Raw genomic sequence first — 18,144 nt, forward strand, 5'->3', positions numbered from 1 at the left:
GTATTGCCTTCAGTTTATAACGTCACAAAATTGAAACGATAATCTGTTTAAAAGCTATAACGAGAATTTTTTTATTTAGAAGTCTTTTTTCAGTGTATCTATCTATCTATCTATCTATCTATCTATCTATCTCTGTCCATATCATTATCTATCTGTATGTCTCTGTCTATATCATTATCTTTCTATATATCTCATATCTATGTGTCTGTTTATCCGTCTGTTTTTATCGTATCTCTATCTATCTATCTGTCTATATCGTATCTATCTATCATATCTACCTCATATCTATCTGTCTATATCGTATCTATCTATCTATCTATCATATCTACCTCATATCTATCTGTCTATGTCGTATCTATCTAGTATGTCTTTCTAGCTATCTAATATGGATTATCTATCTAGCTATCTAATATGTACCTGTAGCTTTCTAGAACATATACATACCATATCTATCAGTCCTTCCACTTGCTCTACACATTACATTACACACCCCAATGCAATAAAAATGACTTTTTATCTAAAGTAGCAAAAGTTTCATGCACACCATTTATAATGTTCACAACCTGCACATTCACCCACAGACTAATAGAGAATCAATACAGGCAATGCTTTCCTTGTATACTGTTGGAAACGCTATATCTTAACTGTACGTTCCCTGATGGAAAGTAAGATTCTTTTAACCAAACCAAAATAACATAAAACACGTATGACAAATTTATATTAATCAGCAAAATATTCTGCTATTAAAAATATCCGATAAAATGAAATGGATCTCCTTTCTATAGAAAATAATTATCTTCAGTGTCTCTTACCACCCACCTCTTGACATAGCAGGCTTTAAAGCCTGGATCAGGGCATGCAGGTTACAGGCTTGTGAGATCCCTGTAAATCAGGGGGTGTCCAGGTTCTTGTAGATTAGGCAGCAGATTACAGCAGAAGTGGATGCTTATTGATTTTTCTTTACAATACTTAGGTTAATGTAACATGCTGGAGCAGGAAAAGGGTCCTGTGTGTGTAATGCAGGTGCTGACCTTCCCACCTCTCAAATAAAAAAGATCATCCAAATAAATGGATGATTATTAATCCAATCAATAGTAGCCACCTTCTCCACCCCCCTCCTCGCCAGGCACATATGGTCCTTATTGTCATCATCAACATCGTAAAAGGTATGTTATTTACTTAGGCTATTGTTAGTATGATCCAGAGGCAGCTGGACCTATGTATGTGGTACAGAATGATAACATGGAAAATAAACATGGAAATTACAGGTTTACACAGGGTTATAAAGGCTGTGACCCAATGGGTGGTAAATAACCGAGGCGGAAATTAAGTTGTGAAACTTTAAAGAACTAGTTTAGATGTGAAGAAGAAGCTGAGTGTCCTGTAAAGCTCTATGCATGGCTGGCAATGGAATCGGCTGCTTAATGCCATCATTTTCTTAGCATTATTGCTTTTATTATTAACCATTATGACATCATTGATTACTCTAGAAATCTATGGACATCTGCTTTTCATTATACTAGAAAGTGAGACAAACTAGTGATAGGCTGCAGACTTCTTGGAACAAAATGGTCATATCTAATACCGAAATGCACTAATAATAATTCATATGCATTTGCAACCTGATCCATGCAGCTTGTTGCTATTGCAAAGCTATGCACGGCGCTTTAGGCAGTGCACAGCAAAAGGATAAAATGCAATGATTTTGCTTAGGGGCAATGATGCATTTTGTGCATTAAATGTAGCAATTGCAATTCTATGGAATATGGGGGTGGGTGTGTGGGGTAATCGGAAGTTAATAGGAGAGTAAATCCAGGTTAGTTGGCAGCATGCAAGCAGAAGCAGCAGCGTGCAGGCAGAGAGAGCCCCCTTGGCTGAGCTGTGGGGCTGAGCAGGGTCCCACATTGAATGGCAGCCTGTGTGTGTGTGATGTGTTGTGCTTTCAGAGTGCAGCAGTGTGACACTGATGGATGAGCCAATGGTTAGACGGACAGATGTTAGGGCGGATCTAAGACTATGCAATGCCAAACCAGCAGATAGAACAGAGAGAGGGAGGGAGGCAAGAAGGAGGTTAGGCAGCAAAAATCCCGATTCCTTGAAAATCACCTAATCCTGACAGACGACACACTGGATGTGGAAAGCATTTACCTCTCTGCAGATCACACCCCGGCTCCTCTGATCACCCCTCCATACCAGCACCCCAGACCCTTGGCATTCAGCAACATCATCTTACCAACTCACCATCCTCTTCTGTGACTGCTATTTGTTATTTAATTTTTTTCATTTTGCTTTTAAATCCCCCATTTTCCAGCGCATTTCAGGAAAAAGAGCTGCAATATATATTTTTGGGGGCATCAGTCAAGATCAAGAGAATAGCTGAGGAAAAAAAAGAAAGAACTTCAAAGTCCTGAGAACAGCAAGTTGGTGGGGAAAGCAGTCTTCTTCTTGTTGTTGTGCCTGTGAATGCAGCATGTGAAGAAGAAACATCTGCAGAGAGGGAAGGAGGCATTTGGAAATATCCCAGGTCCTGAAGGATGGGGGCAGTAGGAGATTTTTTGATCTTGTAAGCTCATCCTCTCTCTCTGTGCTTTTTTTTTTCTTCCCTCCTCTCTCTTTCCTGTAAACTGAAAGTAAAGGGCACAGAGCTGCTGGAGAGAGTGCACAAGGCGCATGGGACTTGGAGTGAAGCCTGTAATTTGCTGTTGCTGTCATGAAATATCTATTAGCCACACAAAGGGGGGGAAAAATTGCAATTGGCAGCCAAGAAGGTGTTTGGCAATAGCTTGCAATCCAAGCCCAGAAAAAGCATTGAGACAGTGTTAGGAAAGAGTCCATCCCTCTCTGATTCAGGAACAGGATTCCAGCCAGGAATGCGTAATCGAGCTCACTGTGCATCGATCGTCTGTTCTTCTGCCTGGGGGTTCCCTTCTTGTGAACTTGGATTCGAGTAATCCGCAGCTCCCACATAAGAGTGTCATCTGATCCCGGACATCAAAGTAATCCGCTCTAAAGGGCGTTGCAAGATCCGGCTCATAAACTAAAGTGATCTGATGTTCCAGTTGCTGGACGAGGCTGTCTTTGATTACTGTGGCCCCAAGTAAAAACGCGGCGTGTGCACACACTGATAGAAAAGACACAACAACAAAAAAAAAGAACAGAGAATCTAATTTTGTTTCTTGCCGATCAATCTTGATGCACACCAGAAAGAAACTTGTAGGGCTTCCCTTGAAACTCCACATCCCTTTCTCTGAGCCGTTTTGGGATTGCATCAGGAAGCAGGAGGGTGCTGGCTGTCAATCATGCGCTGATCGGTGTACGTGGAGAGACATCGCCGGTCGCTTGGCCCAAGAACAATAGCACATTTTTTTTGTAAGTAAATTCATTTCCCAGTGTTTTTTTTTTTTTTTTATATATCAAAAATTGTAGAGCCTGGAGATGCTTGATTCTTCTTGCTATTGTTAAGGACTTGAATAGAGAAAGTTTTCTAGATGTCCCAGTGTGGTAAAACCCCCTCTTTGTAAATCTGTGCTGATGCTGATAGTCATGCATGCTTTATGCTGGCAGACCCACAAAGTGAGGGTATTCAGGGGTCAGCGTGGTGTAGTTGTAGCAGAGGGGGTGAAGAGTCTGCATGTGGTCTGGGCTCTTGGCAATAGCACATAGTTTAGGATAAGGCCTCTAGCATCATGCTGTGTTCTGGAAGTGGCCTGAACTTAACTCAATGGGAAAAAAAAAAAAGGTAAGGCGTGTCTGTTATGGGAAAGTGCTGCAAGTCTCATAGGATGTGGTGGCTGTAGAGTGCTGGGAGTCGGGCAGAGGACAGGGGAGGGTGTTGGGGCTGTGACATAGAAAATCCCAGAACCTAGGTATCATCCAGTACAGTCACCGCTATCATGGCTATAAAGGGTAGCACTACCTGTATATTGTGATCATGCCCCCAGGCTCATAGCAGTGGAGGTGGGCTTGCACATCAATCAGCCTACCCACAGTCTGCTAATAAGTGACTCCCAGTTGGGATCCAGCGACCCTGGGGTTGTTGTCTGTAGGACACTGAGGTTTTGCTGTACCTTTTCCCATGATAGGACTGACACAGCGTTAAAGGGGGCAGCACAGCCCTGCCAGGAAGTGTCTTATCTGCAGGCTCTGGGCATGTGCATGTCAGCACCAATAGCTGATATGTGTGCCATGCATCTGGTGTCCCTCTGGCACCTAAGCAGTTAATGAGACCGAGCCGGATGTGTGTATTATATACTTAGTCAGACACTGCCTCTTTGTAGCAGCACCAGATAAGAGTTAAGGTGACAGCAACCAGTCCATCTGTCTGTGCAGGCTCTGCTCCTTACAATATGGGGTATAAACAGTTAATCTGACAGCTACACTGTGCATGTGAGACATTCTTGTCAGCAGAGCATGCACTTTAATTGGCAGGCTGTATATCTGTAGTTATTAGTGATCCGGGTAAGGGCCAACCACCACTGCGTGCCCCCTTGTAACGTTTAGGTGCAAAGTCACCATATGTATGTTTAGACAGTGTGAATATAGGTGAATCCTGTAATATCTTGTCATAAGAGCTTGCACTTTAAATGGCAGGCCATGCACAGAAAGGCTATTGAAGTATTAAAGTAGCAGCTGCCCCCAACACTGCATGCAACCAAGAAATTACCGAGTGCCCTGTATCTGCAGATTGATGTGGCCAGTCAGTGTGACTTTATATATACATATATATCCATGTATAGCCATGTTTACGGACAGTGACTGCCCCTCTATAACTGCGTCCTGCTTGTAATACTCTTTATTTGCATGCCTTTTGGCGCAGCTATAGTTAAATTATAAGCACTGACGCTGCACTTTATATGGCAGGATATATGCATATTATATACTGTACATACCTTTCTATAAATCCCAAGACTGCATGCTCGTAGTCACACAGAAATCCTGTCGGAGAGCATGCACTTTCCCTGGCAGTCCATGTGCATTGTGTGTAATCATTGTGTGCAGGGACAGCAGTCTCAGCATGAGTTAAGTGACAGCCTCCCATTAGCTGCACACTCCCTGGAACGCTCTAGACAGCGTATGTTTCTGCTCTTGGTCGCTGTGCACACATGGTTAAATGCCAGTCACTGCATACTGTGTGTATGTGACAGCGGCGCTGCTCCCCCCAGGAAGGAGTTAAAGTGACAGCCCCTGTGGGTGCTGATGTCTCTCAGAGAGGAGCTTTCCCCTCTCACACTAGTTTGAGTGACGCGCTCAGCTCTCCCTCTATCAGCCTGTGCCTGTTGCAGAGACTGGAGCCACCGACTGAGGATCAGGCTGGAAGCCTCCAGTGCCCCCCATGCCCTGAATGTGCCCCCCACCCTCACTCAGCTGCCGCCTGGGGGCCACAATCCCTGCGCAGATTCTATTTTTATATCTATTTTCTCTGTTGTTTTCTTGCAAACTTGCGCTGTACAGGCAGCCGGGGCTGTGGTGTCGGTGCATGCAACCTTCAAGAAGTGGATCCCATCACAGGAGGATTTGTGGGGCCCCAAGAACTCTTCCTGCCTCCCCCCCAGAGCCAGCAGAGCCCAGGCAGGCGAACTGATCAGCAGCATGCCGAGGAGAAAGCAGCAAGCGCCCAGGAGAGCTGCAGGTAGGTTCTAAGTCCTTTATTGTATGCACGTTGCTACATTGTTCCTAATTACTCCCTATTAACCCCCTTTACCCCCCCCCCCCTCCCCCCCGGTCACCACCCTACACCTATCCTGCATAGAACGACTGGCACCTGCATTATTATTTTATACATTATGTATTTCTTTTGTAACATTAGAGACGATTCTGCAACTATTGGGGTGATCCGGGGGTGTCCTGCATGAAATGTTATGACTGAGAAAGTTGAGGGAACAAGGGGTTACTGTGCACCCGCTCCCCCGTCTTCCCACCCGCCCCTCTCCTGGGGATTGTAGTCTTTTTTTATTTTTTTTCCCCTTTCACATTTAGCACTCATTTGATTCATTTTGTGAACCGGTCTCTCCAAAGGAAATTGTTTCCTGGGGGGGTCAGGGCATGTTTGTTTAGAGGAGGCGCTTGGGGTGGGATGGATTTAAGGTTAGTGGGGTAACAAGGGGCCAGGGAAAGTTCACCCAAGGCTGTAGGAGAGGTGCGACATTGTTCTCCTGGCCACACAGTGTACGCTGAATGATTTACGACTGTAAATACCACGTCCAGATGACTATTTTCGCTTTTGTTGCTTTTATGAAACTGAACAGGAATTAAATCACTAAAAGCGCTGAAGATCCGGTTCTGACCCGGCCTACGAGGTGTCCCCTCCCCTTCCCCCTCGTTTGGCATGCTTTATACTTATTTCCCAGTGATGTCTATTAGTTATGTTGAGCCCTTGTTCCCTATGTCAGATCTTATTAGGATTTAGCAATCTCTGTCGGAGACAATTGGGAAGGGGGTAAGAGAGCCAAACATTATTTTGCAATAATGTTCAGTTAGGACATGTGGAGCAGTGGGAAAGGATTTCATTTTGTGGACTCTTGCCATCTTTCATGTGACGACTGATTGATTGCCTGTCATCCTCCTCGTCTTTGATCTATTCATCACCAATAAACATCAATAAATCACTTGCCATGGTAACACCAGGCACCGTGACGTCACCGGTGCCATGTCAACTTCCTGCCAGGTTCCGCACTGTGAGCTTGTTACAGGATCCATGTGGTTGCAGACGGTGACCTTCCACATCTGTGGCATTGTGCAGACTTCACTGTATTACTGACTGGGCTGCAGATTGCACCAACTGCCTCCCGTTTAGCCTGGCCTTGTCACATTTCTCATGCTTTCATGTTTATCTTCATAGGTCTTTGTATTATTCTGTTGTACTGTGTTATATTGTATTGTAGTGTTAGATCAGGGGTTATGGAGTACTTTGACAGTGGTTGCAAGGTTGCTGATTGATATTAGAAAGAGATATAAAACAGATCGATAGATTTATACACATAATCGTGAATACGTAGATACATAACAAAAACAACTGCAAACTTTTCGGTGACGTCTAAATATACCCCATAGGCCTGTAAATTGATTGCTACTGTATTTCTATCTTTATGCATACTGTATACCTACCCGTACAGTATATATATGAGTGTGTGTCTATATATGTGATATACACCTATACAAGCACACACATGCACATATAGTGGACCCTAAGTGCATGCATGTATGTAAATAGATAGACATATAGATCTTGGTATGTTACAGATTGCAGGCTATCTCCTTACTGTACTTGTTACTCTGCCCTATAGATCTGTGTCTGGGATAGTATGGTCATTTTCATTTAACCCCCTGTTTCAGGCGGCACTAAATAACTTTAGAGGGCAGCGTCTTATCTCTGGATACGAGAGGAATATCGTCCTCTGCGGTCGTCACCAATGCGCTGGCCATTGTGCGCATTGTGTATGACATGTAGGAGGAGTTTACTGTAATATCGTGCCCATAATGACATCTATTACAGCACCTCTAATATTACCGTCTTGTACAAGACCTCTGGATTACATAGAAATCATTGTGTCTTTATTTTGCATATGGCATTCGAGTAGCAGAAACGTGTATGGCGTGATGGTATCTGTGACGTCTTTCGGCAGCATCTGCTAACATAATACCGTACTGTATTCGGCCATATCTGATCGCCCTGCTCTGAGTTTGCCATTGCACGCCGTACACAAATTTATTAATAAAAATTTGACTTTACTTTTTTTTTTTAAGTTCAATTAAATTGCAGGTTAGTTAAGAGGAATAAAAAAATAAAACCTCCGCTGCCCAATTAATAAGAGACTGGAGAATGGTTTTACTCTATCAAAATGACCCGTCAAAACGACTTTGTTTCATATTTGATTTAATTGTCTCTCTCCTGACAAGCACATTCATCAATAGCCTAATGGTCAATCACAGGCTGCCAGGGAGCGCTCTACGGATCTCATAGACTGGTAGTGTCTCTGTTTAATGGACGTGGCTGGGAATGGCCAGATTGTTGCTTATTTAAGCAGGAAATAAAAAAAGGCAGGGGGAGTCAGCTATACTGTTGATTGGAAAATGATAGGAAATAGGTTTAGACTTGTGTGCATAGTGTAGACCCAAACAGAAGACAAGGGCATTCTGCAGAAACGCAGATGGTTGCAAAAGTCATACTAGTAATAATGTGGATGTTCTCCATGTTGCAGGGTGTCTCCTAATCATCTATTACGTGGACGTGCTGCATGATGTCGGGTCCATGGGTCCTTCTGTGTCCTGCAGAGAGTGATGACAAATTGGTTTTGCAATCAGAAAGGGACAATCCCTGGTTGGTGACTCTTTGACCCATTCACCCAGCAAACCTTGAGAATACTTGAAAGGGGAAAAAAAAATGTCTTCTCTCCCCAAACTGAAAGGTCCACTCAGCCGTAAAAAAAAAGAAAAGTTGTTTTGCCAGCTTCATTAGTGTTCACCTAATTAGCTGTAAACCTGATGGATTCCTGACAGCTTTAATGATTGGAAATGACAAGCTCCACGCAGTGTCATCGAGGAGAATTAGGTTTGCAGCTAGTTTGATGTAATCAAGTTGATATTACACAGTCCTGCTTGCCTTTACTTGTGCATTAACTCAATTTGCTGCTGCAGGTGACAAATGGATTTTGGTACCTGGATAATCATTTCTTAGGGATTAGGCCTTTTTAATGGTCTGCGGGGAGGAGAGCAGCACCAGGAGCTGCGGGTAGCCCCAACCTGGCAGACCTTAACTGATAGTTGTAGAGTTCACCCCCTTAACCCAAGCTGATCAATAATTAATAATCTCGCCTAACTGTACATACAGTAGAATATCTTCATCTCTGTGTGTCTATTTGTGGACATGTCAGAGATGCAGTTTAAGGCTACATGCACACGACCATATGTGTTTTGCGGTCCGCCAAAAAAAACGGATAACATACGTTTTTTGTTTTTTTTGCGGATCCATTGAAACAATGCCTAAAACGGACAAGAATAGGACATGTTCTATTTTTTGCAGGACTACGGAACGGACATACTGATGCGGACAGCACCCATTGAAATGAATGGGTGCGCATCCTATCCGCAAAAAAAAACGGAACAGACACGGAAATAGACAATGTTCGTGTGCATGTAGCCTAAGCCTGTGGTCTCCATGTTTGTGTGCATAGGTCTTGTCGAGATCCTTTCAATGCCTTAAGATGATCCAGGCCTCCGTTACCTTTCTTTACCTATTATATAGCCATAGACTTGCAATATGTTTCACTAGCAGGCACCTCAGGCTGCATTGTCCAGCACCTGCTGTGATTTTGGTGAATTTCCAAAACCCCGTAATTCTTGTAATCTTTTTATTGATTAAGTTCACTTTATACCTCTAGCCTATTTCAGTCTTTTATTATTACATCATGTATTACTGTAGTTGTGAAATTTTTACTTTGCCTTCCAAATTTGCACCGAATTATGCACCAAATAAGTCACCGTAAAACGGAGGGTCGCAAGGTTGCGCAGTGCTGCTCTGATGGCCATTTTGTACTGATGCTGAACGCTACCCTTTCCCAGGCCTTGCACTGAAATCACTCATTTTTTTCTTCCCTAGTATAAATTCAGTTACAGTCACCCCCTGCAGCATATCTGCCATACATTTGTTCATTGGGACAGAGATCCCTCCTTAGTAGCAAGCTGACAAAATGATTAGCTATGGCTGTCCTTTGCAAAGAAAAAGGAACAATGCAAAAAAAAAAAGAGCGAATTTAGGGGGGAAAAAGCTTGGCTGGAAGGTTCCAGTGATAACCAGAGACAGAAGAAAAAAAAAGAAGCGCGTTTTGGGAATCAGCTGCCATCTCTCCCATTAGCTTGACAGCTGTCAATTAGTACTTCAGTGTTCGCTCCCAGTTCAGTTTATTGCCTGTCGTTGATGTTGTCATTTGTTCTGTGTTTTGCCTACAGCGTTATCATGAGCAGGACTGAAAGAGTCAATAGCTGATGTATCAGCAGTTATTTTGTAAATTGGCTCACAAGTCTCTGCATTTTCTTCTTTTTTTTTTCCTAAAGATTGTTTTGTACAGTGATTCGAATGAATTGTGACTGCGATACGATTATGAGATATCCACTTCAGCCAGGGGTTGGGTAAGTGTAGGCATCATGATCACACTGGGCCATAGAGATGATGGGGATTTCTTTGAGGGTTATCAGAATGAAAAGTAATCCTTGGCACCTTCCACATTTGCTCGTTCCATCTCTTCCGTGACATCGGCGTCATTTTATTTCACAAAAGGCCATGTTATTAGGACCCCGTTGGCTTTACGGGCTAGTGCCACCCATAATTAGCTTACTGTTAACCTTTTTGCATTAAACAGGCGTAAGTAGACTCCTCGAACACCCAGCCTACGCTTCACTAAAATGCCATAGCCGTCGCAACAATTAACCCGCGCGCAGACGCTGTAGTTTTGCCTGACCCTGGGCTGTACCTCTTCACCAGTTCGAGCTGTTAAAAATTCCCAAGGTGTAGCGCTTCGTCTTATTCCGACACAGGGTCTGCTGCAAAAGGTTGCAATTTATCGTTGTCGTAATTAATATGGAAGCCTTGCATGGCGGAATGAGGGCTTGGAATACCAAAAGGAGTCTACAGGTGAAGCATCCCAACAAATCTGCTCGAATGCATGCCCTTCACTATGGCATTACTCCCATATTCTCCTGCTTCTGGTCACCATGTATTTGTTTCCTCCTTTTCAGGTCTATGAACTTCTGTCTAGTAATAGCCATCTTGAATCTAACCAAATAGGCAGCCCTCACTTTCCTAAATGGACCCATACATCAAGCAGTCCTATAGTAAGACCAGTGATGACTTTATGGGCAGGTTGAAAAACTCTCATAATGCATGCATTATAAAAAAAAAAGCTGTATTCTGCGTCTTTCACCCGGGCACATTGATTCCACCCCCCAACTTCTATTTTATCTCCTGTTTCCTGGATTGAATTAACATAGACCCTAAACAGAGGTCATTTTTATTAATTTTTTTTATATTTTTTTACGTGTGTGACGTCTCCTTAAGTAGTATCAATACAACGTACAGTAGATTCCGGTGATTTCGCATGTGGTCTAAAAGTTTTTAATTATCTCTCATATAAGAGACTTTATTTTCAGGATATTATGTATATTGTTTTTGTAAAATCTGATTATTTTAGATTTTTGTAGCACATGGAAATGCAGTAAATTGGCTGCTCAAGCGACAGTTAACATTTCCATTTAGAGACTTTTTAATAATTAGTAAATTAGCCTGCGTTGCTTTGTAAACAATAAATAAATAATTTGATATCATGACACAGAGGCCATGCAGCCTCCAAACCTACGGATCTCTTAAGGTGTGAGCCTTGAAGACTGATGTAAGTTTCCTAGTTTGTGCTTTAATTATAAATTATTAATCCCTTCTGTCAGGACACATGTTATTAATTATGACTGGGGTGTTTTTTCACCTACAGCAGCTGTTTGGGAATAAAGGGGAACAGGTTGAACTGTATTTGTTGGATATTCAGAAATAAAAAAAAAAGGAAATTTCCACCGTTCTGCTGAAAACAGAACATTATAACGTAGACACGATTTCACAAAGCTTTTAAATAACACATCATTAGCATCATTTGAATATCTCTTTTTGACGCGTTAATGACACATTTGTGAGTTTGTATCAAGATCCCGAGGTCAATAGTACATGCCAATAAGCATATATAATAATACTTTTACGCCTGAAAAGGCAAGAAGGGAATGAAATGTAAAAAGCTCTCCTGGAATTTGTGCAGTCCAGGTCGCCGGTAATGCCAACGTAACCTAGCGCCAGCCTCTTAACACTTGTATTCTCCTTTGTAAATTACAATATGAATACAATTAGCTGTTGGCTTATCAAAATGCTCGATTCCATTTTAAATGGTATTTGAATATAGATGAATATTAATGAAGCAGGATGAATTTATTTTGCATAAGTAAAGATGTATAACTCTTCCCTCCATTAACTATGGTCATTAATAAAGCGTGGTCATTATTTAAGAACATATTTATTTTTTATGCAATTTTTTTCCACCCATTTTTTCCATTTCTTTTAATGAGACAAGGCCTGATTAATTATACAGCCATGACAGCGGTGAATGGTCTGTGGTGTCTATGTAGCAGGTAATACGTCCTTTTATGAATCTCGTTTTCGTCACAGATTATTTTTTTTGTCTGCTGTTAAACCACTCGATAAAGTTGCATTTTATTTGTTTGTTTCTCGTCTCCGGTAATGGCCGAGGAATCTACAGAACGAAGAGATATCTTATAATGAATTCACCAAGATGTAATTGCTTTAATCACATAAATGTTACACGCGGCACAGATAGCGCTGTAAAGCATATGGAAAAATACACCGCAAACCGCCCCATTGTAATCCTCCAAACAAGCATTTTCTAGGTGGTTTCAGTCGCACAATGGACCGTTAGTTATTTTTTGGAGCAAGTAAGGTTTGTCTCTTACCTGCGGTGATTGGCGTTTTGAATGCGCCCACAGAAACCTGTGTTACGTATAAACATGACTCTGCGGAAGGATCCGTCAGCCTTCAGTAGGAAGCATGAAACTTTTATGGCTGCTTGCAAAACTAATGATGATTTTCTGTTTCTTTTCCTTTGAAGTGCAGAAGGATAAGGCCTGTTTCACATGGCCGACTGGCTGTTTCGGCCTAAAATTTTGGGAATCGGCCTGACAAAAACTGCTGCGGACAGCTCCTTTTATCCAGCCGTTTCTCTGCATATTTGCCGGAACGTGGCCAGATCACCGTCGGACTCATTATAGTTAATAGGGTCGGACTGCATTCTGGCAGCGTCCGGACTTTTGACCTTGCAACAGTAGTTGGATTATAGGAGGGTATTCACATGCGGCAGAATTGTTGCAGAAATTTCCTCAATTGTTCCACTCATCTAAATGGGGCTTGCAGAAATCCATGCGCTTGCCATCAAAAGAGCCCCATTCAGATGAATGGGATGAAATTTCTACAACAAATCTACTGAGTGTGAATTGAATTTACCCTAAAAAAAATGGGTCAACTATAGTGTGATAGATCCCTATACGTACACACTGCAGAAACAACCCGATTCACTTGTACGGAATGGATTCTACTGCATGTGAGTTCACCCTTTTAAGGGGCACTATACCTTCAGTATTATCTTCAATCCATTTGCTGTGCAGTTGCATCTATTGTTCCCTGTTATCAGCCATTTCAGGCTGGCCGCAGTATCGTCTACATATACAGATGTGTCCTTCCATACCTATCCTCTTGGTTCAAGATATCCTGAGATGAGTCGCTTGAGATGACCAGCAGTAAGAAAAGAAAACTGCATAACACAAAATTACCTCAAGCCACTCATCTCAGGATATCTTGAGCTCAGGAGAAAGGTAAGGAAGAGCACATCTGTATATGTAGGTGATACTGCGACCAGCCTGAAATGGCTGATAATGGGGAACAACAGATTCAACGGCACAGCCGATAAAGGATCGCAGGAAAATCATTTCTGCAGCATGTACCTGGGTATCTGCATTAAGAGATCCATCGTCTGCAACAAATCTGCCACGTGTGAGCAGACCTATTTTACTGACATCTGGTATCCAAAAACAGGCCATAGACCAGCAGTCAGCAACCTTCGGCACTCCAGATGTGTTGAAACTACGACTCCCAGCATGCTCCATTCACTTTTATGGGAGTCCTGAAAATAGCTAAGCAAGTGTGCATGCTGGGAGTCGTAGTTTCACCACAGAGTGCCGAAGGTTGCTGATCCCTGCCATAGACCATACACATCGGAGGGCTATGGGTCGTCTCCGCTGTTATCAGCTATGTATTTTCCATTACTATTTAGGAGAAATAACAAACCAAAGCTATAATGCTACAAAGCAGATGACCGGTATAACCACAAGTGGCAGGTTTCATCCCTGTATAAGAATAGGCCTCCATTGGCTGACAGCAGCATCGCTGTTAGCCACTTCAGCAAACAGAATGCCGCTCAGCTGCCTTTATTTTCTAACTTGCTGCTTTATTTGGGAGCCCGCTATCGAAGCAGATGTCCCTGACACTTTCTTCAACGGCTGTTGCTTTGTTTTAGAGATATACGTATGGGCACATGAAAAAACATATTTGCAGTCCTTATGTTCCAGACAGTATTTGCATAAAGAAGCGTATACTGTATAGGCGCAGACATAACTGCAAGAAATTGACAGCCATTTTTTTTTCTCGCCTTTTGTATTTTTTTTTTTTCTCACAGTAAAGTTTATATCAAGTGTGAACAAGAATGAGCATTTAACTGTTGTGGAAATGATCATGATGAATTTTTCAGTATGTGTTATTATCAGCACATTCCACAGAATTCACGCAAGGATCCTCGTCTGCAGAGCATACAGTCTAATTACCCTACAATAGATTAGGGAATGAATGTCACAGGAATCCAGATATGTATTTAAACTTTCGGAAGTAAGCAAGGAGTCCACAAGAAACGGACTACACTCCAAAAGTCTCATGGCCTGGTTGGTTATCGAGCCCGATAATGCCACTGTTTCGCAGCCTATCTGTGCACAGGGTGAATATGTCCACTGTGGGTTTTGTGTTACAAGTGGATTTTGTGGCATTGAGTGGAGTGAAATCTGCAGTGAAAAGCCACACAATAAATTGATATGCTGCTAATTTGAAAATCTGCATTGCATGTCTATTTATGTGTGGATCATTTCCACAGCGTGCAGATGAGATCATCTACTTTGCTGCTCCGCTTTGCCTGTACAGAGATACAGTCTATGTTATACGTTTGTTTTAAAAGGATCTTTCATCCCCTTTTTTTGGACAATTATCTATAGTAATACATGAGTAGTACTGCAGATATGGAGTCCAGTTCACAATTTCTTATTTTCCTACTGTCCCCAGTTCCCTGGCTGTCAGCGCTCAGAGCTGCATTGCAATACATCGTCACTACTGTGCACGCGCACACAAGTCCTCTCCATTGTGTTGGAACAGCACAGCAGTCCGGACTGTGTATTTCAGAGTGCTGACAGCGGGGGAACCAGGGGCAGTAGGAAAATAAAAATCTGGATCCGTACGCCTTAGGCTACTTTCACACTTGCGTTCAGAGCGGGTCCGGCTGGTGCCTGCACAGACGGATCCGCTGCTATAATGCAGACGTTTGGATCCGTTCAGAACGGATCCGTCTGCATTATAGTTTAGAAAAAATTCTAAGTGTGAAAGTAGTTCAGACGGATCCATCCAGACTTTACATTGAAAGTCAACGGGGGACGGATCCATTTGAAAATTGAGCCATATTGTGTCAACTTCAAATGGATCCGTCCCCATTGACTTACATTGTAAGTCTGGACGGATCCGTTTGCCTCTGCACGGCCAGGCGGACACCCGAAGGCTGCAAGCAGCGTTCGGGTGTCCGCTTGCTGAGTGGAGCGGAGGCTGAACGCTGCCAGACTGACGCATTCTGAGCGGATCCGCATCCACTCAGATTGCGTTAGGGCAGTACGGATGTGTTCGGGGCCGCTTGTGAGAGCCTTCAAACGGAGCACCGAACGCTAGTGTGAAAGTAGCCTTATTTGCAGTATGATCATTATCAGTGTGAAGAAACTTCACGTAGGTGCACACTATTTCCCTCTACCCTTTGTAACTACCTGGATTCTCGAGTAGCGTAATACAGTACCAGCAAAGTGTATAAAATTAGACAAATGTACACGTTTTTTTTTATTCCGTGCGGAAATTTTTAAATCCACAGTATGGCAATTGTTTCTGCGATTTGTTGTGCGTATTTTACCCTTTGCAATGGAAGGGCGAGATCTGCTGCAAAATCGCATCAAATCCACAACAAAAATGCAAGTAACACATGCGGTTTTTGGTACAGATTTGGTGCTGAAACGCGCAGAAATCCGCACAAATATTTTGCCTGTAAACCCGTGTGCAGGTAATCCAATTCTCTAATTTGCCCTTTGTCACTGCAACTTTAGCTCCAGATTTTGCAACCTCTCCAGAAAATCTCTATTTCTCTGCGTTGTCATTGCTCAGATTTCATTTTCTAATATAGACTTCCAGGCTCTGCCTCCTCATCCTCTCCCCATGTCTGGACTGCTCTGTAAATACTAATAACTACCTATTTAATGGATTAATTATTCTAGAGGCAGAGCATGTTATGTTGCCGGAGACAGAACCGGCGCAGCAAATAAGCAGCGTACACAAGGCTCTAAGAATGGAGGTCAGGTCACTGTTCAAAGGAGCTGACAATCTATTGTGGCATTCCAGGCAGGCACCTTGAATGGACTTGTCAGGGACGTGCACAGGAGGTTTCTCCAGCTCAGGCTTATGCATATGTTTCAGTTTGGTCTATAAAAACATCCTGTCCTTACTGAACAGATTATCCCAGAGTAACCTATTATCATTTTTTTATGCTACAGGAACAAGATGGGGGTATATTATTTTATCCAGTATCTTTTTTTGGGTCTGGGCTCATTGCCCATAAAGTTCCTTTCCTGCTGGGTCAGGGCTGTTGCTGGAGGGCAGGATCACAGCAGGGGCGCCCTGGAAGACTGGCGGACGCTGCTTAAGACTGGCATCCATCAGTCATCCATCTGCGACACAGAGCCTGTTTTTGATGGCAGGGATGATAAAAAGGCCTGGGAACTGTATAGACCCTTGTAATCAGGGCCAGTACTGACATCCTTCTCAATTGTGACAGCTCCTTCCTTTTCTCTTTTCACCGCCAAGACTGTCTGAACTGGGTTTTTTTTTTTCCCTCTCTCGCTCTTGTTTCATGTACTTGATCAGTCTCAGATGCTGAGAATTATTTTTTGTGTCTACGGGGAGGGAGGGGGGAGGGCGAGCGTTGGTTGATTTGGGTTTGTGGGTTGGGCAGGTGTGAGAGGAAGTCGCTCATTTTTTTTTTTTTGTACTGTAGGCCTGTAGCTAATTAATGTTCCTCCATAAGATTCTGTCTGAGTTGAGTAATGTTTTTGATCTTTATGTCTGATAAGTGCATACTTAATGAGATTTCAAAGCTGTGACTACAGCTCTCTACAATTATTGACAGATGCCTTTCCTCTGCCATTGGGTTCAGCTTCATAAATCCTCTTTCGGTAATGAGGTTCACAAGTGCCACCCTGCCAGTGAGCTAATGAAAGAGAGGGGGAGGGAGACGCTCCAGCCTGTCTTACACAATTTTTTTTCTTTTAAAATTTACTATGCAGATGTCAAGCTGCAGGACGATTACTTCAAACATGCTAATTTTTATATATCTCTTGGTGTGTGCATATATATGTGGATGCAAAAAAAAAAATCAACTTGTCCTCTTGCACATACTGTATCACTCTAAGGCCCCTTTCACACGGGCGAGTATTCCGCGCGGATGCGATGCGTGAGTTGAACGCATTGCACCCGCACTGAATCCTGACCCATTCATTTCTATGGGGCTGTGCACACGAGCTGTGATTTTCACGCATCACTTGTGCGTTGCGTGAAAATCGCAGCATGCTCCTCTTTGTGCGTTTTTCACGTAAAGCAGACCCCATAGAAATGAATGGGGTTGCGTGAAAATCTCAAGCATCCGCAAGCAAGTGCGGATGCGGTGCAATTTTCACGCACGGTTGCTAGGTGACGATCGGGATGGGGACCCGATCATTATTATTATTTTCCCTTATAACATGGTTATAAGGGAAAATAATAGCATTCTTAATACAGAATGCATAGTAAAATAGGGCCGGCTTCTCTTCTGTCTTCTTTTTTTGCTGTGTGCAGGAAAAGAACCCGTGGTGACGTCACTCCGGTCATCACATGGTCCGTCACATGATCTTTTACCATGGTGATGGATCATGTGATGGACCATGTGATGACCGGAGTGATGTCACCACAGGTCCTTTTCCTGCACACAGCAAAAAATAAGACAGAAGAGATGCCGGGCTGCGCGAGCAAGTGGATTAAGTGAGTTTAATTATTTTTATTTTTTTTAACCCCTCCAGCCCTATTTTACTATGCATTCTGTATTCAGAATGCTATTATTTTTCCTTATAACCATGTTATAAGGGAAAATAATACAATCTACAGAACACCGATCCCAAGCCCGAACTTCTGTGAAGAGGTTTGAGTACCAAACATGCGCAATTTTT

The 18,144-nt window shown here is 42.9% G+C and overlaps 1 protein-coding gene across 3 annotated transcripts in view; it reads left to right on the forward strand.

The window, feature by feature from the left end:
• The first annotated feature begins 358 nt into the window (after positions 1-358).
• TSHZ3 (teashirt zinc finger homeobox 3) overlaps positions 359-18,144 on the forward strand; it is an 88,762-nt gene continuing 70,976 nt past the window's right edge. Inside the window, exons 1-2 of one of the 3 annotated variants that reach the window (XM_040409671.1) lie at positions 359-3,369; positions 5,452-5,629. In XM_040409671.1, coding sequence (XP_040265605.1) covers positions 5,590-5,629 — 40 coding nt within the window. In that variant the 5' untranslated portion in view covers positions 359-3,369; positions 5,452-5,589. Of the gene's footprint in view, positions 3,370-4,900; positions 5,019-5,089; positions 5,630-18,144 lie in introns of those variants that run through there. The other 2 variants (XM_040409672.1, XM_040409670.1) reach the window with 2 other exon arrangements.

The sequence above is a fragment of the Bufo bufo genome, chromosome 10 (genome assembly GCF_905171765.1).
Source record: "Bufo bufo chromosome 10, aBufBuf1.1, whole genome shotgun sequence".
Lineage (NCBI taxonomy): Eukaryota > Metazoa > Chordata > Amphibia > Anura > Bufonidae > Bufo > Bufo bufo.